At 49.9% G+C, this 24,435-nt stretch overlaps 1 protein-coding gene across 5 annotated transcripts in view; it reads left to right on the top strand.

Annotated features, from left to right (window-relative positions):
- Positions 1 to 707: 707 nt before the first annotated feature.
- The window catches only part of ELAVL3 (ELAV like RNA binding protein 3), an 83,658-nt gene continuing 59,930 nt past the window's right edge, over positions 708 to 24,435 (top strand). For 4 of the 5 annotated variants that reach the window (XM_028713083.2, XM_028713086.2, XM_028713084.2 and 1 more), the window contains exon 1: positions 708 to 1,525. In XM_028713083.2, the coding sequence (XP_028568916.1) occupies positions 1,517 to 1,525 (9 nt within the window). In that variant the 5' untranslated portion in view covers positions 708 to 1,516. The remainder of the gene's footprint in view (positions 1,526 to 24,435) is intronic. The other variant, XM_028713085.2, reaches the window with a different exon arrangement.

Here is a 24,435-nt window from a genome sequence, read left to right as displayed (position 1 = left end):
TCTGCTCCAGCACTTTCTTCATTGTCCTAAGGAAGCCAGTGTGTATATGTGGGGTGTGTGTGTGTGTATGTGTGTTCTCTCTCTCTCTCTTAGAATCATAGAATTTCAGAGTTGGAAGGGACCCGAGGGTCATCTAGTCCAACCCCTGCAATGCAGGGATTTTTTTGCCCAACGTGGTGCTTGAACCCATGACCGAGATTAAGAGTTGCCATGCTGTACTGACGGAGCTATCCCAGCTCTTTCCTCCTCCTTCCACCATCTCCCTTATCTCCCCCCACCCCGCTTTCTGGGGCAGGATGCGCGAGAGATTTCTCTACCACCTGTTCTATGCCTTCCCCTAAATGGCGCCTTCCTCGCTTTATCTCCTCCCTGGGCTGGTGGGTGGCCTAAATGCCCATCTGAACGGGCGTCTGCAGCGGGGGGCGGGGAAGGGTTCACCATCGGGAGATAAAGGAAAGGGAGAAGAAGCAAAGATTCAGAGGGGGGCGCTTCGTCTTCTCTCCTTCGCGCATTTCGTTTTGCCCATCATTACCTCCCCACGCAGCCTCTCCACCGTGTGTGGTGGTGGTGGTGGGGTTTTCTAAGCGGAGCAGGGAGGAGCGCGCCTCCGTGATGGCTCGCCGCCGCCAGCCAATGAGCGGGGGCCCTGTCAGTCTTGGTGGGGGGGGGCTCATAAAAGCTTCTGGCCCGGCAGGTGGGGGGCCACTGAGGGGCTGCGCGGGCGGCGGAGCGAGCCCAGCTGCGGCGGCCGGGGCCCCCGACGGACTAGCGCCTTGCTCGCGGCCAAGGACAGGCCCCGAGGGGGGGCCCGGAGAAGAGAGCGCCCGCCCATCCCCCTCTCCCCCCCCCTCGCCAAAATCCCCGGGTGTAAATAGTCAAGGGCGTTTAAAGGACCATTGTGTGAATCTCCGCGAGTCGCTCGCCTCCCGTCCGTCCCTCCTCCGTTTCCCCCCCTTTTTAATTTCCCCCCTTAAAAAAAAAAATAATCCGCCCATTTCTCTCTCTCTCGTTCTACTCCCCCCCTCCCGCGTTCTTTTCTTTTTCTGTTTTCTCCGCTCCGTCCTCCTCTCCTTTTAACATTCCTCACGGCTCCCTTCTCCGGGCTAAATCCCGCTTCGACGCCCATCCTTTCTCCTTTTCCTCTTCTTCCGTTCCTTCCCCGCCTCCCTTCTCCTCGCGAGGGAAGCTGTTTTTTATAAAAAGAAGGGGTTTTCTTCCCTCCGCTTCTCCCCCCCCCCCGGGACAGCAATTTATCCTCGCTTCCTCCCTTCCCCCAACCTCACCCGGACGGCCCCCCCCCCTTATTTTGTATGCGCCACCGTCGCCGGGGGGTCCAACTCGCCATCGATCGGGAAGGCAAGGCGACCCCCGCCCCGCACCCGGGGCCAATCCGTTCCGACCCGCCCCACCCGAGGAGGAGGAGGAGGAGGAAGAAGAAGGGGGCGAAGAAGCCCGATTCTAGAGCCGTCCACGGAGCCGCCGCCGCCGCCCGGCAGGATCCCGGCGCGCCCTAAGCATGGTCACTGTAGGTATTTCGCGGCTCCGGCGCTCCTTTGTATGCTTCGGGGGCGGCGGCGGGCTGGATGGATAAACGGGGGAAGGGGGAAATGTAGCGGAGACGGCGCTCCGGAGAGCCCTGCCCCTCCCCGCTGCTTGTTCGGGGGAGCTTTGGCCTTGAACCGGGAGGTGAAAGGGAAGGCGAAATCTCTGCCGCGGTGGCTCTCCGCCGGCGCATTCGCCCCCTTCGCCAGGGACACGCGCGCACACAAGGGGGGCTTTTTGGAGACTCGGGAGCCTGAAAGGATCCATACGACACCCTTCCACCCCGTTGAAAGATTGCGGGCGGGCGGAGAAGGGCTAAAGAGCGTGTTCACACGAATCTGGATTGTGTCAGCTATAGTACATTGTGCAGGTCGGAGAGAAGGGCGAGCCTCTCTCGGGTTTTCCTTGGGGAGGGTGTGCGTATTCGAGTGCATGACAGAAGCGGAGCTAGCTGCGTCTCGGAGGACGATGGAATCGACCATAACACACCAAAGCATCTATTATAATGGAGGGGGGGTGTCCTATCCGTGTGGTTGATTTTTTTCTTGGAGGGGAACGGTTATGCAGATACAACAGTCCTTTCCTGCACGCATCCATCACCGTGGAGGTCGTGCAAGAAGGGGAGAGAAGGACATTTTGCGCTCCCCCCCTCCTCGCGTTGCCTCCGCAGGGTGGCCCAGCTTAAGCCAGATTTCTAGCTCAGCGGCTTGCAATTTTGGATGCAACCCGACGGGTTTCTGGAGAGATCCGAGAGATATTGCGCGTAGGAATCGGGAGGGGAGGCGGTGTCTGGGCGTTTTGTGCGCCTCGGTCGCTTCGGGGTGTGTCTCTCTCGAGCTGGCCGCGGGCAACCGTTGGTGCTTCGCGCACGTCTGGCTGCCGCCATGCAGGCGCGCGTAAGGCACGCCGCTTTCTCGGCTGGGTGGGATCGCCGCCCGCGGGCCACCTCGTGCTCGACGGGGCCGGGAAGGCGCGCGGTGGCCCTCTCCGCATGCCGCCCTCGGGCGCGCATCTCCAAGCGGCTCCTCGGAGGCGAGGAAGGAGCTGCTGCAGCAGCCCGCTGCCTCCGCCAACGGTGCCTTGGAGAGGGGGAGGGCAAGCGGCGAAATGAAAGCGATCCGGCTTGCCACGGGACGGGCGGGGGAGCCGACGATGCCGTTGCAAGGGGGCTCCGTCTATCTAGAACCTGCATTTCTCCGCTGCTGCTGCTGCCGCCGCCGCCCCTCTGCACGCAAGCGGGGGAGGGACGCGCCGCCCTCCTTGGCGCGTTGCATTTTGTTGCGCGCTTGCAAATGCCATCCTTTTCAAAAGCAGCATCGCGCTCTACCGCTCCACCCCCCCCCCAACCTCGTCCTCTCTCCTAGAGAGACGTTCCCATCTGGGCCCCACCCCACCCACCGACCCACCCACCCCCCGCGAGCTGGAGAGCGAGTCTGCAGGCAGGGGGGTTGCAGGCGAACAAAAGGAGCTGGCGGCAGCATTTCAGGGAGGGGTTTGAGTGCCTCCCCCGACGCACAATCGGCTTGTACTGAGGCTGTTGCAAATGCTGCCAGGAGGAGGAGGAGGAGACGGGGTGGAAATGCGGAAAAGGGATGGAGGGGACGCGCGCGTGTCTCAGGCGGCGGGAGAATAGGGGTGTGAGATGGCGAGGTTGGGTGAGCAGCAGGGAGGAAGGTGGCAAGACCCAGCGGGCTCCGTGTGTGTGTGTGTGTGTGTGTGTGTATGCGCGTGCAATGGAAGCATGGCATGGGTGGGTCTGTGACCAGACTTCCCTCTGTGCAATATGCGCCTGGTTTTGCAGGTAGGCGGGGTGGGGGCAGATATGAGTGCCTGCTCATGCCACATTTAGGGTTTAAAAAGGCGGGGACCACCGTAAGGGGAAAACAGCCTTTGTAGATGACACAAAGCCATTTTGACCTTGTAGCGATTGCTCAGTTGTGCACTCCTGCCGTACTGCAATGTGCACCCCACCCTCTGGAAAGCATGGGCATGGAGGGAGAAAGGAGTGGGGTGTGTGTGTAGGGCTGGAGTGGTGGCTTAGATTCATGTGTGCTTTCTTTCTGTAATAGCTGTATGCACCGCATCTCACTTGTGGGTGTAAAGGCAGGAAGGGGGGTGGTAGAGAGAGAGCGCGAGAGCCACAGGGTCAGCAATGCAGCAGAGAGAGAGAGAGATGGAGAGGAGGGGGAACTGGGTTCTTAAAGTTACAGTGCAAGAAAATGGCAGCTCGAATAGCCTTTCCCCACTCGCGCAGGCAGGTTAAAGGGTCGACTTCTGCACTAGGGAGGCTAATCTGTGCCAAGGTTGGGCATGCTGTTTCTGCAGGCAGTTTGGATGGGGATCTGTGGGGCCTGGAGCAGGAGGGGCAAGGCCTTAGCTTGACGCCAGACAGGTTGAGCCCCCATCCCTTATTCCTGGTGAAACTCCAGCAATCTCCACAATATCCATTACGGGGCAGAAAAGAGAGACTGTCATCTACAACCCTACACACCCTGGTTTAGATTTTGAGGCATTGTGTGAGGAAAGGGAGAGGGAGAGAGACCTGCAATAGCTACTTCTACATTTGGCTAGTGGCAGTATTGTCTTCCCAAACATGGCACAAACGTGGTTACCAACACCATATTTAAAATAAGCAGCGCTGTTGTGATGCCTTCGTGTGGGTGTCATGTGATGTCTAGTTATTAATTACATTTGGCCTACAAAAAGCTTATGGCATCATAAATCAGTCTCCAGGACTGCTAGTTGTCTTTTGTTCCATAAGACTGTCACAGCTGATCCCTTGGGATTTGGCTAACAAAATATTAAATTGGTTGATCTTCCTCTTATGTAAGGCCATTGCTGTTTCCACTTCACCGATGGTTAAACTGAGTCTGGCTTCTGATCAGCTGATGGTGACTGGGATTTGAGCCCCGAGCCAAGGTCAACCATGCAGTCCATTGGAACCAATCGGCTCCTATTGGATTTTGTGCTGTGTGTGTTGTTTTTATTTAACATGGAGCTGCATGCTCTGTGTCTTCAGTCAACCTCTGGGTGAATAATTCTATCACCTGGGCTTCCTAAGGCTGTGAGATGAAATACCGATCATGTAGAAACATAGAGTAGCAGGATCATCTAGTGCGACCCCCCCCCCCCTGCAATGCATGAACCTCAGCTAAAGCATGCATGAAAGAGCAGAACTGAAATCCTGCAGGGTGCAGCTAAAATGGCCTTGACCAGTACATGGTCTAAGCCTTGTCCTTTAAGCTGGCAAGGAGTGTCCAGTCTGCTAGTCATTCCAGAAGGCTCTGCTCTGCTCTCTCTGTCTCTCTCTTCCTTCCTTCTTCAGCTCTTCTTTGCCACGTATGCTTTCTAAGGCTCTCTGCTGCCCACCTTTAGCTGCCCACTGAAAGACCCCTTTTGGGTCTTTTCTCCCACCTGTCACCTAGGGGCACAAGCTAATCCTGGATCACTTGGGATGGGAAAGAAAGGCAAAGGGAGAAGGGGAGATCACAGGAGACACAGGAAAGAGCCCAGGATGTTTCAGTCTCTTTGCAGGAAGGACTCGCAAGGTTCTTCCTCTGCCCAGGGCCTAATCCCTTCCCACGTCAGAAGGCCTCACCCAGAGCTTTTCGTGTGGCGCTAGCAGCCAGGGGCAGGTGGGTGGGGTGGAGCAGGAATGCCCCCGAGTAGCAAGTTCAGACAGGAAATTGGCCCTTTGGGGGTTCCATCCCTGTTTCTACGCAAGGAAGGAGCCAGCCGGCTGGGAGCCAGACCTCCTCGTTTCTGTTAGTCGTTATGCGCAGCTTGGGGAATGGGACTTAATTGTGTTGTGTGAGATGGTCGCAGCTGCTGTGCTTCACCAGTTGGCGTGGCTGAAGCCTGGCCCAGGCTCTGTAAATAAACATGCTGTTTTTCACTCCTCGCTTTCCTTGTTTCTCCACTGTCTTAAGGCACAAGTGGCAGCAGCCTCGCCATTCTCCCCTCCTCCCTGACCCTAGTAAATCAGGGCTAGAGGCAGGGAAAGTGTGGCATTCAATTAAGTGCTCCTGTGTCCTAGGATGGGGGAAGAACACAGCAGCTCACAGGGTGAACTATGTCCATTACTTTCAGTGGGTCTACTCTGGGTAAGACTTGAGCTGAATAAAGTTGACCTTTTCTCAGTGTTACCAAATGGCTTTGTAATTAGTAGCCAACAAATGACCTTGTCACCTGGGCTGCTTGTCGTTTATATGGCTAGACTACTACATGCCAGAAGTGCACATAATCCTGTGCAATATCTTGGATCTGGTACAACTGCACGTTCTTGAGAAGTTCACCACTGAAACCTTGGAGGGTCTTTCATATGGAAACATGGAGTTGGTATCACTGACTTGGCTGGTTATCCCAGTGTTGCTATCTTACTTCTAGGTTCTAGGCATGCCTTGCTATTTCTCCTAAGGCTTGGCAAAAACAAAGCAAAAAGTACAAAAGTCTACAAAAGCAAATACTTGTTTCAGTGCAAAGTGTGCCAGTTTGGAATTTATTTGTGTGTGTGAAATTTGCACACTGAACCTGGATACTTGGTGAATAGTATGGATGGATCTGATTATCAGGTGAGGAACCTGTGGCCTTCTGGATGTTGTTGGACTCTGACTCCCATCATCCACAGCCAGTATGGCTAGCAACTAGGGATGATGGGAGTTGTAATCCAACATTTGGAGGGGTTCTTTAGCAGTGTCCCTCATCTTCTGATTAAGACCATCAGGGGTTCACAGGTGACCTAGGCAAGTTGCTTGGAGACAGGAAGGCAGTGCATACTCCAGGATTAATTTTAACACATCACCTGTAATCAGCATTCGAAATTTGGCAGGTGCATTTTGCACCTGCCTGTCAACCACTTGCAACCAAGTTAAGATGCCAGGCGCCAGGATGCTTTCCGACATCACCATCTGGAGGTGCATGCCTGGGGATCCTTGGGTCTTGACTGTTTTCACACACTAGCAACACATCCTGTAGAATTCCTTTATTTTATCTGCATAATCAGAACTGAAAAGTCATATGGAAAAAATATGACCTTTGAGCCGTCCGGCCCCCAAATGGCAACTAGGCACTTTGTTTTGGTAACTGGAACCTGGTTTAAGTAACCATTTGGCACCTAGCTTATATATCTGAGTTTTGTAGCACTGTCTGCAGTACTGGGGAAACCTCCTTGGCGACATTGCAGTGCATTTTAGGGTCCACACCTCTTGGATTGCCTAGTGTGCCATTGGGTTTTAAGCGTTCCTTGTTTCCCCATAGCCTACCAGCTTAAGCTTTTGGGGTTGGCACTGCAGCAACCTGATATATTTGCTGGTCTTCCACCCTACAACATCTTGGCGATGTTCCACATCCACTAAAAAATATCCACACCTAATAAGGACCCCATGATCATGTGCAGAGATTATGTTCTCTGTGCTTTCTTGAGACATTATTGTGGTTGCCATTAGCTGTTTTGTGTGGTGCATTTTTTTTATTTTTGTCTTAGGGAGAATGATGTGCCTGTGATTTTCACCTCTCCTTGGGGCAGCTGGTCTTTAATTCAGTTCTTCATGCTCTCTGGTTGTTTCATGCCAGCCCAGGGTGATGTTTTGGGGCCATTTTTCAGTTGGCTTTTGATGATCAGCTTCTTCTGTCTCATCTTTCCAGTGGTTGTGATGGTTCTTGGCAAATGCAGTTTTCTGGGGGTTGTCTTGTTAATTCTGGTCCTGGAACTAGAGTCTCAATAGACCATGTAGTCTGGATTGGCCACTCTGTAACTAAACCAAATCCAACAGATGCTCCATTCAGCCTCTCCCTGAAAGGTTTCTACAATTTTTTGTAGAAATATGACACACTTAGAATACTCCAAAGCACTGTGCTTTATATGCTCAATAATATTATAGGCAGCTGGTTCCATTATGCACTAGGAAGTTCTCCCCATTGTGTCTGTGTGTCTTCTAAAGCTACCTGCTTATAGGTACTCCATGAATAATTGCAGCCCTTTGTGTTTTGGCATCGTTCTCTTGGTGGTTGAAAAGGGCGCTTGTTTCTTCTGGCCTTTGGTTGCTATGCTGGGCTTGCATGTGCATGGACTTGCAGGACTTGCAGTTGCTTCTAGTTAGCCTTTTCCCGTAACTCATCATCTTGCTGTGCCCCTGTTCCAATTGTGCCCCAGAACACATTCCTTTTTGGGGGCAGCCGCCAGGAACTCTCGCAGAAGGGATGCCCTTGCTAACTTTTGTTTGGTGGTACTTCCCTGCAACTTCAAGCCATTCACTCTTCTTGCACCTGGATTGTTCTTCTTGCACACTGGTTGTTCCTTCCTTTCCTTGTCGGTCTTCTAAAGTCCGACTCAAAGCACTCTGGCCCTGCCATTGCTCAAGAGGCTGCCTTCCATCTTCCGTGGCTTTCAGTCACAACTCATTAAGTTCTGTCCCAGAACATTTCAGATTCAGCACCATGGAAGCTCAGATTCTCAGAATGAAACAAATGACATGAAGATCAAGCTGCTCACATGGGTCTATTTTGCACAATAGGATCTGTGCTCAGGATTTTGGTGTTCAGGATTTATATATGATGCCGAGCAGGGGAACAGAAAGCATGAAGGACACAGAGGGCATCAGGACTACGCAACGGATGGACTGATTGATACCCAACCCTGACCACTGGAAGCTCATTCCACCTTTGGCTTCAGATGTTTAGTTTAACTGGATCCTGCCCACATGGTTTTAAGTGAAAACCTAGAGCCATATTTGCTGCATTAAAAACAAAATCTGTGGCAACTTAAAGATGAAAAGAATGAAGAAGGATTATCTTTTCATAGACGAGAGCTGGGGAGGACAATAAAGCAAATCTGGATCTTCTGATGGATCACTGGATGATTTGCAGCAGAACGACTGGCAAGAGTTTCTGACTCTTAATTGTTAAATAGCAACAACAAAATGGTATCCCTCCAGCCTTCTAAAGTAGGCCAATCCCCTAAGCTGTAGTAACTCACTCCGGTACAGATTTGTATGTTTATGTGCAGATCATCTCAATGCTTGGGTCCCAGTAGACCCTTCCTCTGACCTACCATGTTCAGCTGGTTGGGCCCTCCCCAGCGAGCCGCTATTTTTGCATTTGTCTCTGGTTGGTTCTCCTTAGGATTTGAATAAAAACAACAAAGTAGAGCCCACAAGCCTGAAGCCTGCCCTTGCCCTGGGCTTGGAGGCAGTTTAACCAGATGCACAAAGTGTTCTGTACTCCAAGCAAGCACAACACTTTTTATCAGGTTGGCCTCTCATAGCCCCTGAAAGCGGATGCCACAATAAATCCGTGGGTCTTTCAGAGTCTCTTCCAGGGCTTAACTCTCAGGTAAGCGTGCATGGGATCGTAGCCAGAGACTCAAACCTTCAGATTTCAGAGATGTAGGCTTATACCTTATTGTTCACCGTGACCCCAGTTTGACCCAAGAGCTTATTTCGCCCCCCTCGGGGGCTATGGAGATCGTTGGCGAGGGCGATGAGAGAGAGCTGCTTTCGAGAGCCCCATCCCACCCATTGCAACAGCCATAATGCTCATGGTGCTGTACGGACACGTCATTGGGCAGTTGCACTACTAAGTTGGCGATGGACGCTGACTGGGGTTCCTGAGGCGTAGCTGGAAAACGTCTCCCCCCTGCAGCCCCTCCTTCATTTTTAAACCCACTCATTGGGCACCGCCGGACTGAGCAAGGCAGCTGGGCCTTATCACGCAGGGAGCATCGCGGCCTGGCCTCACAGCACCCTGAATGCTCAATTTCACGCTGTGCATGAAATATTCAGTGCTTGCTGCCATGTTTGCGTGAGAGGGAGCAGGCGCACCGTTTCTCCTCCCCCGCCGCTGTGCCTTCTGCCTATCCATTATTCAGCGGCTTTCATCAGGTCCCTTGGCCCTGCCTCACAGACAGGCAGAAGGGGGGGGTCTCCTCCTTTCTGCCCTCAAATCTCTTCCCTTTTCTCCTCCCCCACCTACCGCCCCCAGCTGTTCAATCACAGTGGCTTCCCTTGTGCTTTCAGCAACGACCAGCAATCTAAAGGGCAAGCGACCTGGCCAGTTCTGGTGACCAGGGCTCCTCGGTTCTGTCCTGAGGGAAGAGAGCGGGGGGTCTAAGCAGTGGGCAAGCAAGTGGGCACTGGCAAGAGCGAGGCTGGGGGCCAGAACTCCTCTGAGTTCTGCTGCCAGCTCTAGGAGGAGAGGAGAGGAAAGGAAAGAGCACTGCTTGTTACATAACTGCTGCAAAGCTCCACTGGACAAATCGAAATGACTCAGCAGCTTGCCTTCCGCTGTCTTCTCTGAACAGTAAGGAAACACTGGTATCTGCTCCAAATCGCAACCCAAGTGTTGACAGATGTGCAAGCGATGGCGGTCGCTATCCCCTGCATGTGGGTGCAGTCCATTTGATGGCAGTGCTCTTACATTCTTGCTCCTCGTACATTTGCTTTACCTTTGTTGTGTTCCAAGGACATCAGGGCAGGCGGTATATATATAATCTCCTCACCTCTCCTCCTCCTTTTAAATAATAGTCACAGTGACCTTGTAAAATAGGTAGGCTGAGATGGAGCCTGGCCCAAGGTCATTTGCTGAGGTTGGAGGTCAAATAGGAGTGAACCCAGCACTCTCCTGTCTCGGGTCTAGTACATTATCTGATTGATGGATTATGTGTGTGGGTGAGTTCTCTTCTGTGCTGAAGGACAGTTCCCTGTTTGCACTGCATATCTTCCAGATCTTCGAGAAGAAGCACAAAGATGCTACACAATTCCACATGCCTCATTTCTATAGGATTTGTTAGGCACCATGCCTCAGCACACACTTGTGCATCATTGATGCATTACAAGATCTACCCCAAGATCTACCCCAAGGTTGTGATTTTCTGTGTTACCTGACAAACTGTCAGTTGTGATGTCCAATCTCTTCATATCGATCCAGGCATGCGCTGAATCCAGTTCTACTGACCCCAGAATGCTAGCCTTTGAAACTTTTAAGTGGTGAGAGCACTTCCTGATCTGTCAATAAAAAAAGCAAGAAGGGGTGTGTGTGGAAAAGGAAGGTTCTGATCCGAGAGGTACTAATGTTTGCTCAGAATGTGAGAGTAATGAGATGTCCATTTGCATTTCCTGTAGTCAAATCCAGGGACCCACAAAGCAGCACATAGCATCAGAAGCAGCATTTAGTGCACATGTGGCTGAAACTTCACAATGCATTGCAGACTCTGCATTTTTTTCTAGCACAGTATTGGAGGCTTCCAGCAACTAACCTTATGCAGCCAAATAAGCCTAGGCCTTAATGATCCCTTTGCTGCTGTGAACAAGCAGCGTGTGGGGGTGTGCCCACCAAAATCTGCATGCCGCACAATTGTGCTTCTTAAAAAAATTAAGTTCAGTGAAAGTCTTCCGCTTTCTGCTATGATGACGACATATGTGTTGTCTGCTAATACGTCACAAGGAAAGTTGCAAGGTGTCTTCTTTTTGGTTTTAAATACTTAAAAATAATTCATATGTAGCTCAGTGTGTTGACAGATGATTAAGTGGGCATTGCTTTTCCAGTCACTTGAAAGGGGTTTAATTGCTCCCAACCAGTTAATTGGTTTAATGTTGCAGACCTACTGAGAACAGGTTTAGAAGTTAAAAAGGCTTGGCTGAGCGGAAGCCCTTCAGTCAAGCTAGGGACCTGACGACACTCTACCGAAATCCCTGTCCAGCAGCTGAAATGCTAGTCAGTGCTCTTACCAGTCTAAAGTTTCTCAGAGGGAGCAGATCTATGGGCTGCTGGTTGCATTATAATTTCATATTGCAGACCTTCACTCATGAACAAAGTTAGTGCATGATCTAACGCTGAGCGTGACATTAAGCTTTCCTGGTGTGTGTGTTTTGCATGTCATTTTCTCAAATTATAATCTCAGAGCCATATTCATGGATGCACACACGTGCTTTGTAAGGTGAGATTGATAGGTCCGCCCTCCCCCCAGTGTATGTATGCTTGGAAGACAGACCCTTGCTTCTGCTTTCAGATACTTGTGCTGGTCTGGAAGAGAAGATTTACATAGCTATTTTCCCTTAACAAAATGCAGACAGCCTTCCCTCTTTTTTTGTGCCGCTTGTGTAATAATATTGAACTTTCCAAAGGGCAGCGCAGTGGAAGGACGGAAAGGCAAACAATATTATATAGAATTTATTTGAGAAAGTTATGCTGAGCAAAAATCTGTTTACTATATAGTTTTAAAGACTCTGGATTAGTGAGGATCCCAGGAACCATATGTGAGTGGGTGTCTACTCCCCCATTTTATGCTACAAGGAAATGGTCCACCCAGTTTGACACCTCTGTTCCCATATTGCTCAAACTTCCTCCCCCAGGATAGGTTGGGGGGGGAGGGAAGTGTTGGGTTTCCCTCCCTTAAAGATCTTGGGAGTGTGAAGGGAAGGGGAGGGAATGTAGCTGCCATGACTAGGACCGTAGCCCCTATGTTCAGCTTCTGATCATTAATAATAACAATAACAATAATAATATAACCTTGCCCATCTGGCTGGGTTTCCCCAGCCACTCTAGGCAGCTTGCAGCACATAAAAATTGTAAAACAATACAGGGTTGCCTTCAGATGTCTTCTAAAAGTCAGATTGTTGTTTATTTCCTTGACATCTGATGGGAGGGTGTTCCACAGGGTGGGAGCCACTACCGAGAAGGCCCTCTGCTTGGTTCCCTGTAATCTCACTTCTCGTGGTGAGAGAACCGCTAGAAGGCCCTCAGAGCCGGACCTCAGTATCCGGGTTTAACTATGGGGGTGGAGATGCTCCTTCAGGTATACTGGGCCAAGGTCATTTGATTGGGCACAATTGGGAATCGATCAAGGGATCTGACCAGATATGACAGCAAGGAATACATTTTTGTAAGCTACTATAAAGCATTTCTGTTCAGACCTTCTGCAACCTCCTGGTTAGTTAATCCAGGGCCTGAGAGGTAAGACTTCAATGGGTCTGAACAGAATCCTTTGGGTTGGCCAATTCATTGGGAGCAGTGAGGCTTTGGGTTTTCATGAAATGATAGCAAGTAATTTAATTTATTACTGTATAAAGGGACGCGGGTGGCGCTGTGGGTAAAACCTCAGCGCCTAGGACTTGCCGATCGCATGGTCGGCGGTTCGAATCCCCGCGGCGGGGTGCGCTCCCGTCGTTCGGTCCCAGCGCCCGCCAACCTAGCAGTTCGAAAGCACCCCCGGGTGCAAGTAGATAAATAGGGACCGCTTACTAGCGGGAAGGTAAACGGCATTTCCGTGTGCTGCGCTGGCTTGCCAGAGTAGCTTCGTCATGCTGGCCACGCGACCCGGAAGTGTCTGCGGACAGCGCTGGCCCCCGGCCTCTAGAGTGAGCGCACAACCCTAGAGTCTGTCAAGACTGGCCCGTACGGGCAGGGGTACCTTTACCTTTTACTATTTATTTACTACTGCGGAGGGGTAAAGGCAGTGGCTGGTTATCCTCCTTCAGTGCTGAAATGACTTGAGCAGCCTCTTTTGTACTACCTGTTTTGACTAGGAGCGGCATCACCATTCATTTCCCCATCTTTGGCGGCAAATTATCTTAAACTGTTCCTGAGGATCCTGAAGCAGCACAGAGTTCACTGAGCAGAGCTGTTTGTGGAGGAAGGGGGAAAATAATCTGGTGGTTTTTTCTACCTCTTTGGGCCTGTGGTGGTTTAATACTCATGGACAGTGCAAAACTTGACTCTTGTTTCTAGCAGGAACATTTTTGAAAATGGCTCTTTTTCTGAAGACTGCTGATCCATTTTTAAAAATCCTAATTGGTTGCCAACCAATTAAGGTTTTTTAAAATGGATCAGTGGTCTATTTTTTGAACCGATGAATAGATTTAAATACATTTGCACACTGGAAAACCTCCGTGGATTGTGGAGGAAGCGCAACAGCATCTCAACTGCGAGAGCTTGTAATTTAGCTAACAATAGCCGCCAGCCATCGTCAGAAGGAAAATCCATCTTTCTTACTTTCCTCTTCACCAAAATTGAAGAACACACAAGACTCTCCTCACATTAATCCATTGTGGGATTACCTGGCCTGTAGAGATCACGGTCTCATCCTTAATGATGACGCTTCTTGTGCTTTAAAAGACCCATGAGAATTCCTGCTGGTCATTCCAAACCTAAGAATTAGCACTGAGGGTCAAACTGCAGGTCAGAAATGGACATCATAAAAGTGTGCCTTTGCGATGAGCCACCATGTTTCAGTTGCAGAAAGCAAACCCTGGAAGATCCCCATCACATTAATCCATTGTGGGATTACCTGGCCTGTAGAGATCACAGTCAGGCTGGCACCACCCTATGAGGAGAGGAGATGGAGTTCCTTCCCATGCCATTTTCCTGCTGAGCATCACCTCACCAGTGCAGTGGTACCTCGGGTTACAGACACTTCAGGTTACATACACTTCGGGTTACTAACTCCGCTAACCCAGAAATAGTACCTCAGGTTAAGAACTTTGCTTCAGGATAAGAACAGAAATAGCGCAGTGGCGGTGCGGTGGCAGTGGCAGGCCCCATTAGCTAAAATGTTACCACAGGTTAAGAACAGTTTCAGGTTAAGAACAGACCTCCAGAACGAATTAAGTACTTAACCCGAGGTACCACTGTACTTCAATTTGCCCCCGGAAGTTCTCTTTGTAGTTAACAGCAGTGTCAGGGCAATTGTGGTGGTGGTGCATGCTGAAGGGCGGGGGAGACATAGCGCGGTCCTAATCCACATCAGGGCCCCATAGCAGGTTCCTTTGGAGGAAATAATGGTTGCAACATCACAGCGTAAAGCAGTGGCGCCAACTTGAACAAAATACAGTGGTACCTCAGGTTAGGTACTTAATTCGTTCCGGAGGTCCATTCTTAACCTGAAACTGTTCTTAACCTGAAGCACCACTTTAGCTAATGGGGCCTCCTGCCGCTGCCGTGCAGCCGGAACCCGATTTCTGTTCTTATCCTGAAGCAAAGTTCTTAACCTGAAGCACTATTTCTGGGCTGGCGGAGTATGTAACCTGAAGCGTATGTAACCCAAGGTACCACTGTATTGGGGAAGCCTTCCCCTGACAGGAATCGAGGCAGGCTGGAGCCAAGCAAGCACAGCCCTCGGGGTGAGGCCTCTCTGGGCTGAACCACCTTTCTTCCTCGCCTGGATCCAGGCATGGGAGGCAGCACTGCTCGGGCCGGGGTTGGTGCTGAGAGGCTGAGCCAGGGGTCTCACTGGTGGACAACAGCAAGTCCAGCCTGTGAACACTCCCTCCTCTCCAGGAGGCATCGAAGTCTCCTTCATGGCAGGGGGCTTGCGAGGCGCTTGGGTCCAGGGTGAGGCCACCAGAGGAGAGGAAGGAAGGAAGGAGCCCCAGGAGAAAGGGAGAAGGGTGGGCAATTGGGGGCCTTACCTGTGCTATCATGCCGCAGCGGTGGAGAAGGAGGCTGAGGCAGCTCGGCACGGTCAGTTTGGGGTGGGGTGCCCCCAAATATTTGGGGGGGGGCAGTGGAGGGGTCTGGGTTCCTTAGAGTTGATGCCCATGCTTTAAAGCAGGCATAGGCAAACTTGGCCCTCCAGATGTTTTGGGACTACAACTCCCATCCTAGGTAACAGGACCAGTGGTCAGGGATGATGGGAACTGTAGTCTCAAAACATCTGGAGGGCCGAGTTTGCCTATGTCTGCTTTAAAGCATACATTTAACATATTGGTTAGTTGGGCTTTGAAATAATATAACATAATAATAATAATAATTAGACACTGCCCATCTGGCTGGGTTTCCCCAGCCACTCTGGGCAGCTCCCAACAGAATATTAAAAACCCGATAAACCATCAAACATTAAAAATTTCCCTAAACAGGCCTGCCTTCAGATGTCTTCTAAAAGTCAGATTGTTGTTTATTTACTTGACATCTGATGGGAGGGTGTTCCACAGGGAGAGTGCCACTACTGAGAAAGCCCTCTGCCTGGTTCCCTGTAACCTCACGTCTTGCAGGGAAGGAACCCCCCAGAAGGCCCTCGGAGCCAGACCTCAATGTCCGGGCTGAACAATGGTGGTGGAGACACTCCTTCAGGTATACTGGGCCAAGGCCGTTTAGGGCACCAACACTTTTAATTGTGCTCGGAAACGTACTGGGAGCCAGTGAAGGTCTTTCAGGACTTGTGTTATATGGTCTCGGTGGCCACTCTGAAACAGTAGACCACTTCTGAAAGTGGTGAAGAGCTGGTTCTAACTTCTCAAGTTGTAGTTGGGTACCAACAGCACCCATCAAGTGCTCATAGCATCATTGTATGGTAGAGTTGGAAGGGATCCCAGTGGTCATTTAATTCAACACTCTGTAGGAATCACAGTTAAGGAATCCCTGACCGATGGCCGTCCAACCTCTGCTTAAAAACATCCAAGGAAGGAGGTCCACTACCTTCCAAGGGAGTCCACCCCACAGTCAAACAGCACTTGGAAAGTTCTTCCTGATGTTTAGTTGGAATCTCCTTTCTTGTAACTTGAATCCATTGGTCCATCTTCTACCCTCCAGAGCAGGAGAACACAAGTGTTGAAGGTTTTGCGTATGTAAAAATTGCTTCATGGCCCCTTATAATACTAAGAAGCTTCTCCACACTCCCTGCATAACCTCTAAGTACTATATAGAGGCATTTACCAAATTATAATGGAATGTGCTCATTATAGGTAGTCCTTGTGTGCAACGTGTAAAATGAGATTTGGCTTAATCTCATGTCTGTTTGAATTTGTTTTGCACCAGTTGTCCAGTAAGATGGATTCAAGGGCTTGCAAGGCTGCTCATGAACTATACACTAAGACGGATTTAGCCCAACGGGATGAGCATGAACGTGGAGGATCTTCCCTCTCCACTTTATGTTGGAATAGTTTTGACTAAACTTATTTGACTAAGTTTCAAGTTGTGCTTACAGTACACTTGGTAGCTGAAGGCCAAAGCACTTAAACATCCCAGCAAAATCGAAAAGGATAAGGGCAGAATACACGAGCCAAGCAGTGGAAGTTCAAGGTAAAAGATTCCTAATTTGCAAGAGCCATTTGGCAATGGAACACAACTTTTTAGGGCAGCCATGGAATGTATTTTGAAGCTTTTAAAAGATGCTGACAGAAGATGGAAAGGCAAGTAGAGGCTGAGATGTTTGGTCTTGAAGTTGTTTCCCTCTTGCATAGCTGTGGTTTAGGAGGCCACATTTCAAGGTGTCATTTTGAAGTGGCTTGGACCTACACATGAATGGCAAGAAGCCACTAGCTCCAGGTTAACATGCTTGGGGACACTTGACTCTCGTCCCGTTGCTAAAAGCAGTTCAGCCATTTTCCCTAGTGTTAATGGTAGGCCGGAAAGCACCGGAGGAGAGGAGGAATCATTGCGAAAGTGCTGCAGTTATTAGCACATCCACGCTGCAGCCTCCAAACATGGCAAGAGAGGCAGGTGTGCAAGTGTGAAAATCATACAAACATTTTTTAAATGCAGTTTTTGCATTTAGAGACTGAGTCATATCAGGGATTGAGGGTGTGGGAAATGGATTGAGGATTAAATCTGTAGGTGTAAATCTGAACCTCCTATCCCATGTGTGTGGGAGAAGTATTAAAGCAAAGTAAAGCCTTTTTAGCAGAGTAAAAACACTTGGAAGTTTTGCAGTTTATTAAAGCTTAGGAATTAGGCAGTTATACCTTTTTATCCCTTCTATTTGTGGTCTCTTGACCTTTCCCTCTTCATCACCGTTGCAGAGAATGAAGCACGTTTTTGTAAGATAAACAGAAAAAGGATTTACTTACATTTCAGTGCAGGCAGCAATTACAGCAGTGTGCAGAAAAATACTTCTTAGTTACAGTAAAAGAATATGCATTTGTGATTTTGGCTGCAAATCCCAAAGGGGAAAGTTTTGTCAGTTAGAGGGCTGAGCTGGGTGTTCCTTTGCCAAAGGTGTGACTGACTCAGCCAGGAAAAGATGGTTTGTGTTTCACAGACAGACATCCCGATTCTCAAACCAGAGATAATTGGAGGTTGGTAATTAGTTCCAATCTACATTTAGGCTGTAGCAGCTGGTACGTTCTTTTGTCACCTATTGAACTGACTAGGGCAGAGAGAAGAAACATGGCTGTTGTATTCCTCTGAAGCACATGGAACGAGTCTAAGTTTCATGACAGAAGCAGGCATAACACCCCAGTTTCATTGACACACTCTGCTTTGAGGTGCCACTCAAAGGTTGTCGTCTCCAAGCAACTATTAGGTTGTGCGGTTCGACAAGGGAGCAAGCCTGATATAGCCCCAGGTTCTTCCTGCCTTGCTGGAATAAGTGCTGGATCCTTTTCAAGTGGAAATGGAGGAACTTAGGTTGTGTACACATTGCTGGCTTGAAATGCAGCTAGGTTACTCTCTCAATTTGAACCAAAGCTGGCTTGGGGAGAAATGCAGAGGGTGGAATTCAACATAGCACTAAGTAGGGTACTTCCCCACTCTCCTCCCCACACGCCTCCTAAACCTGTCCTGGGGATTCCCCTAACCCTTTGGAGCAGATTTAATGGTTACCCAGGGTGGGGTCAAAGGCCCTTTGAATGAGCAGTCTTCATTTGCTTGCACAACAACTTACTGTATTTTGCACCCCATAGGACGCACCGCCACATAAGACGCACCTAGTTTTTTTGGGGGGAAAATAAAGGAAAAAAATTATTTCCCCCCCCCCAGGCGTGGGGCTGGCACGGGGGAAGCCCAAGCTTCCCCCGACCCAAGCCCCCAGAACAGGCTGCTGCCTGCAAGCCTTGCGAGCCCCGCGGGACCTCCCACTGGGCGCGGGAGGCTTGCAGACACCATCCCGAAGCACGGGGCGTCCTCCGGAGGGCACCCCGTGCTTCGGGATGCAGGCTGCCGCCCCAAACCTCGTGCGCCTGGCGGGACCTCCCGCCGGGCGCGGGAGGCTTGCAGACACCTTCCCGAAGCACGGGGCGTCCTCCAGAGGGTGCCCCGTGCTCCGGGCTGCAGGCTGCTGCCCGCAAGCCTTGCAAGCCCACGGGGACTCCCCCGGGCTCGCAAGGCTTGTGAATAGCTTCCTGAAGCCTGGAGAGCGAGAGGGGTCGGTGCGCACCGCCCCCCCTCGCTCTCCAGGCTTCAGCGAAAGCCTGCATTCACCCCATAGGACGCACACACATTTCCCCTTCATTTTTGGAGGGGAAAAAGTGCATCCTATAGGGCGAAAAATACGGTAGTTGAACCCACCCAGAATTTCCAAAGAAAACAAAGTACAGTGGACCCTCGAGTTACGTACCGCTCCGGATACGTAAATTTCAGGTTGCGAACACGGCAGAAGTGTATACTTCCGGGTTTCACCCTGCGCACATGCTCAGAAGCACTCTATTGCGCCGTGCATGCGCACAGAAGCGGCGCCTCCAGTTACGGACTTTTTAGGTTAGGTACGGACCCCCGAAATGAATTTAATTTGTATCCGGAGGGTCCACTGTAAGAAATTCCTCTGTGTCCCCACCCGCCTGGTGTTCTTTTGTCCTAATCATGGCACTAATATCCCCACATATTCCAGTTGCACAAATCATGTCCCCAGCCATGGCAGCGTTGGTTTGAAAGTCCCATCAAGAATGCAGTCATGCGCTGAAGCTTCCCTACAGATTGTTGTTTTCTGAAGCTTCATTTGTACAAACAGAGAGACTGGAACAAACTTGCTGGTCCTAAAGAATGTGTGGAAAGTGGCAAAACATTTCTGAAGTGGTTCAGCTGGTGGGCTTCTGTCACAGAAATAGGTTGGGAAGGGAGTGGTGGAATGGCTGGCTTTGCAGTAACAAAAACTGTTTATAGTATGAGGAAAGCTTTCACCCATGTTTCCCATGAAGACTTTTAGGTGGTAGGCGGTCAAGTTGTTGAGTCAACACAGGCCCCTTCCTGGCTTTAACCTCTGTGCTGTCGCGATTTCCAGGATGCAATTCCAGGGAGACTTCTTATGGGTGTGTTGCCACCTCAGTCTCACAGACAATGCTCTCCGCATGGATTATTCCTCGGGAGTGCAGCTGTTATTCTCTGCCCAGCTCATGGGTTTGGGAAGGGACCACAGCTCAGTGTTACAACACATGCTTTGCATACAGAAAGCTCCAGCTTTGATCCCTAACATCTCCAGTAACAATTATCAGGTAGCAGGGAGATGAGAGAAACCTATTCCTGAGTTCCTGGAGAACCGCTGCCAGTCGGAGGAGGCAGTATTTGGACTAGATACAGCTACCTATGCTCACAGTGGGTCCTTGCCTACTGAACAATTGGTGATAACACTCAGGAGTTGGTAGAAAGTAGAGTACAGCGGTACCTTGGTTCTCGAATGGCTTGGCTCCCGAACAAATCGGCTCCTGAACGCCGCAAACCCGGAAGTGAGTATTCCGGTTTGCGAACATTTTTCCGAAGCTGAACATTTGATGTGGCTTCCAATTGAGTGCAGGAAGCTCCTGCAGCCAATCGGAAGCCGTGCCTTGGTTTTCAAATGGTTCCGGGAGTCGAATGGACTCCTGGAACGGATTAAGTTCGACAACCAAGGTACCACTGTAGTAGCAAGTTTCCGGGGGGCTTACTACTCCCTACGGACATGGGTGGCACTGTGGGTTAAACCACAGAGCCTAGGACTTGCCGATCAGAAGGTTAGCGGTTCGAATCCCCGCGACGGGGTGAGCTCCTGTTGCTCGGTCCCTGCTCCTGCCAACCTAGCAGTTCAAAAGCACATCAAAGTGCAAGTAGATAAATAGGTACTGCTCCGGCGGGAAGGTAAAGCGAGATGAGCGCCGCAACCCCAGAGTCGGTCACGACTGGACCTAATGGTCAGGGGTCCCTTTACCTTTTTACTTACTCCCTAGAGGAATATGTGGTGTTAGGGGGAAAGGTAGTACCTCTGCTGGGGGACACCTCGTGCTCCTTCTGGGGTTGGTTGTCCACCTTGGGTTCCCAGCCTGCACTCAGCTCTCACCTGTGGCTCCTAGAAGCTGTCAGCATGTGACAGCGGCCACACCCTGGGAATGGCTTTGACTGGCTGGCTAAAGCACTGGAGGGTAGCCAATGGCCCTCAAACTCTCTGTGAATTAAGGACTTCCCCTGTTTGCAAAGACAGCCTCTGGTAAATTGAGCAGACAAGACCAATAGTGGATCCAAGAGCCGTTTCTGCTTGTGCTGTAGAGGGAAGTGAGGGGCAGATGGGGCTCATCAACCTGGGAAGACAGCCCATCTTGGAGAAGGAAAACTCTGATCCTAAACTTCCACTGGCTTGTGGGATATCTTTGGGAGAAGAAAAGCTTAAAGAGTAAACCCTACACAAATCTGGAGTGGAGTCTCTAAGAGGGTTGGATAGCAGCTTGTACACCACCTTCCAGCAACTCCTGCAGCCAAGCTGGTGCCCAACGTACTGCTCTGCTTTCCTTTGGACTGCTTCAGTGAGGCCAAGAGGAGAGACTTGTCGTCTGGGCAGCCCAGGACCTCCACGCGCACTGGCCAATCTTGCGCCCTGGAGAGGTCACTTTGGTGCTGCTAACCAGTATTTGACTTCATCCCCAGAGGCCCACTCCAATGTCTCTCAAGACAGACGGATGCCAACAACTTATCCCCTACTTGGTTGCTGGAACAGAAGCAGAAGTGGGCCTTGCAGAGTTCTTTGGGAGCTAGGCTATGTCATGCTATTCACACTTTATTAAAAAGCCTATTTAAATTGGCTTCTTTTAATCTGAAGAAAAGGGAAACATGGACCCCTAATTTGGAAGGTGATGTTGATCCGGACCCTGCGCCAGTTTCTGCTGAAAATGGTACCTTCTTGGCTTGACATACTTGCTACTAGGGTGCCTTAAAGGAACAGGACAATTTTCAGCAGGAAGATGGCAAATGTGGTCCCCATTCAGGTTGGAAGTATGCTCCAGATCAGTTTGTCTTCAAAATGCAAGTGTCCTGTTTAGATTTTCTTTTTAATTTTTTTAAAAATTAATGTAATGTGGTATTCCCTTCAATATTTTTTCAGGAGGAGTACATTGTCAGGGTCCTTTAACACAGTTTGGTTGTTTAAAGTGTTAAGAGGATTAGACAGATTCTTGGAGGATAACTCTCTATTGTTGACATTGGAATTGTAGTGATGGCTAGTAGCTTCTACATATCAGTTGCTGGAAACCATGAGAGTGAAGGATGCTCTTGAACTCAGATTCTTCCCTGAGGCCAGAGTTTCCCAAACTTGGGTCTCCAGCTGTTTTGGGTCTACAGTTCCCATCATCCCTGGCCACCGGTCCTGCTAGCTAAGGATGATGGGAGTTGTAGTCCAAAAACAGCTGGAGACCCAAGTCTGGGAAACCCTGTCTTAGGCATCTAGTTGGCCACTCTGAGGATGCTGGACTAGACAAGCCACTGGTGTGATTTAGCAGGGCTGCTCTTACGTTGTGAAAAGCTGGTAAATGTGATTTTTTTTCTCTTCTTTGTAAATTCTAGACCAAAGGGCAAAAGGTAGACCACACGGGTCCGAAATGTTTGGCCTGAATATTTTTTTTTTGTTTAGGTCCCAGCTTAAAGAGTTCATTGAGTAGCTGTAACTGTTTGTGGAACTCGGTGTTAATGTGGATACCTGGCATCTCTTGGCAACAAGACCTCAGTGCAGGTCACGGTATCTGTTGTTATGGAGGAAGCTCAAGTCTGCAGCAGCAGCAGTGATGGAGAGCTTCCTCAGCTGGGAGGGGGACCAGCTGGGAGGCTGTGGGAGTAGCAGTCATGTCCATTTCGTCATGAGCTCCTTGCTGATGTGAGCAAATCATGCGTTCCAATGCTGAGAAGAGAGGCTAAGGAACCAGGTTGCTGTTCCTCTCCATTTGTGGCAGCAGCCTCGGTTCCATTCAGAGAGAGCTCTTCCTCTGGTCACGGAAAGCTCATTTGCTTTCCCCAGCTTTTCTTCATTTTGTCTCTTGCTCTGCAGTGTCTTGTTTTCCTATTTTCCTAATCTCAGTTATTTGGCTGCATTAAGCCACTCTTGTGCAGCCGCACAGAAGTGACAGTTGGGGCCTGAATGTGAGGTGTTCTAAATCTTGAAAGGGACAGTGTAGTGCGGGACTGTTCCCCAGAAATGCAATTACGCCTGGGATTGTTTTGCATCGGGATGGGTGTTCTGTTGCAAAAATGAGCCATGGTAGTGTATAGATCAGAGGATTTTAGAGTTCGAAGGGACCACGAGGGTCATTCCACACCCTGCAATGAAGAAATCTTCTGCCCCACGTGGGGCTCGAACTCACAACCCAGAGATTAAGTCTACTGATGGAACTATCATATGTGTGAGTACATCAGCATTATGCCAGTGGTCAAAGGGGTGGTGTGACTCCCCCGATAAGGAAAGGTTAGAGAATTTGGGACTTTTTAGTTTAGAAAAAATATGAATAAGATGTGGCATGATGGAAAGTTAATAATAATAATAATAATAATAATAATAATAATAATAATAATAATAATTTAATTATTTATTTATTTATTTATACTCTGCCCATCTGGCTGGGTTTCCCCAGCCACTCTGGGTGGCTTCCAACAAAATAGTAAAAATACAATAAAAAATAAGATATTAAAAACTTCCCTAAACAGGGTTGCCTTCAGATGTCCTCTAAAAGTCAGATCGTTGTTTATTTCCTTGATATCTGATGGGAGGGCATTCCATAGGATGGGTGCAACTACCGAGAAAGCCCTGTGCCTGGTACCCTGTATCTTCGCTTCTTGCAGTGAGGGAACCACCAGAAGGACCTTGGAGCTGAACCTCAGTGTCCGGGCAGAACGATTATGTATGGCATGGGGAAATTAGATGGAGAAAAGGTCTTCCTCCTCTATCATAGGGGACGCGGGTGGCGCTGTGGGTAAAAGCCACAGCGCCTAGGGCTTGCCGATCGAAAGGTCAGTGGTTCAAATCCCCGCAGCGGGGTGTGCTCCCACTGCTCGGTCCCAGCGCCCGCCAACCTAGCAGTTTGAAAGCACTCCCGGGTGCAAGTAGATAAATAGGGACCGCTTACTCGCGGGAAGGTAAACGGCGTTTCCGTGTGCGGCTCTGGCTCATCAGAGCAGCGATGTCACGTTGGCCACGTGACCCGGAAGTGTCTCCGGACAGCGCTGGCCCCCGGCCTCTTGAGTGAGATGGGCGCACAACCCTAGAGTCTGTCAAGACTGGCCCGTATGGGCAGGGGTACCTTTACCTCTATCATAAACTTAGAACTTGTGGACAACAAAAGAAGCTGAATGTTGGAAGATTTAGGACCGTGTTAGAAACTGAGATATGAAAGCTAGGAGCTAAATAGCACCTTAAACCTACATTATGGACGCAACAATGCAATGTCTAGGCACAATTTTTTATAAGTATGCAAAGCTGAAAATGATTGAACTGCAGTTAAAATATTATGTTCATTTTTCACATGGTCTAGTCCTTCCCCTGCCCACCCCCCATATATTCTTAAGAGGGTCTCTTCTCCAGCCTTCAGAGAGTAGCTGGAAGTGGGGAGGCAGAAAAAGGTCCCCCTTTCTCAAAATGCGCCTAGAACAGTAGGAGTTTTGAACACTGTTTGGGACAGATAAAAGAAAGTACTTCTTCACGCAGTGCATAGAACGAACTACGGAACTCACTCCGAACAGGAGGCAATGATGACCCCTGCCCATGTCTCTGATTTGCAGGGGTTTGAACTAGTTGACCTCCTGGGATTCATGAGCCATAGGTTGAGGTCCTGCACACACAGACATGCCTATATTTGGATGAGTTACAGGTTACTGTTCGATGTTACTAAGCAATTACAGGTTTTGCTGAACTGCTGGAGATCATCCAGCAATCTGCCAGTAGATCCAGTTTTACATTCCTTCTCCTCCGTTTTTGAAAAGGACGAATGGTTGCCTGTGTTGCTAAGTGCAAACTCTTGAGAGCAG

The sequence above is a fragment of the Podarcis muralis genome, chromosome 17, assembly GCF_964188315.1.
Source record: "Podarcis muralis chromosome 17, rPodMur119.hap1.1, whole genome shotgun sequence".
Classification (NCBI taxonomy): domain Eukaryota; kingdom Metazoa; phylum Chordata; class Lepidosauria; order Squamata; family Lacertidae; genus Podarcis; species Podarcis muralis.
This window is presented reverse-complemented; position numbering and strand designations above follow the sequence as displayed.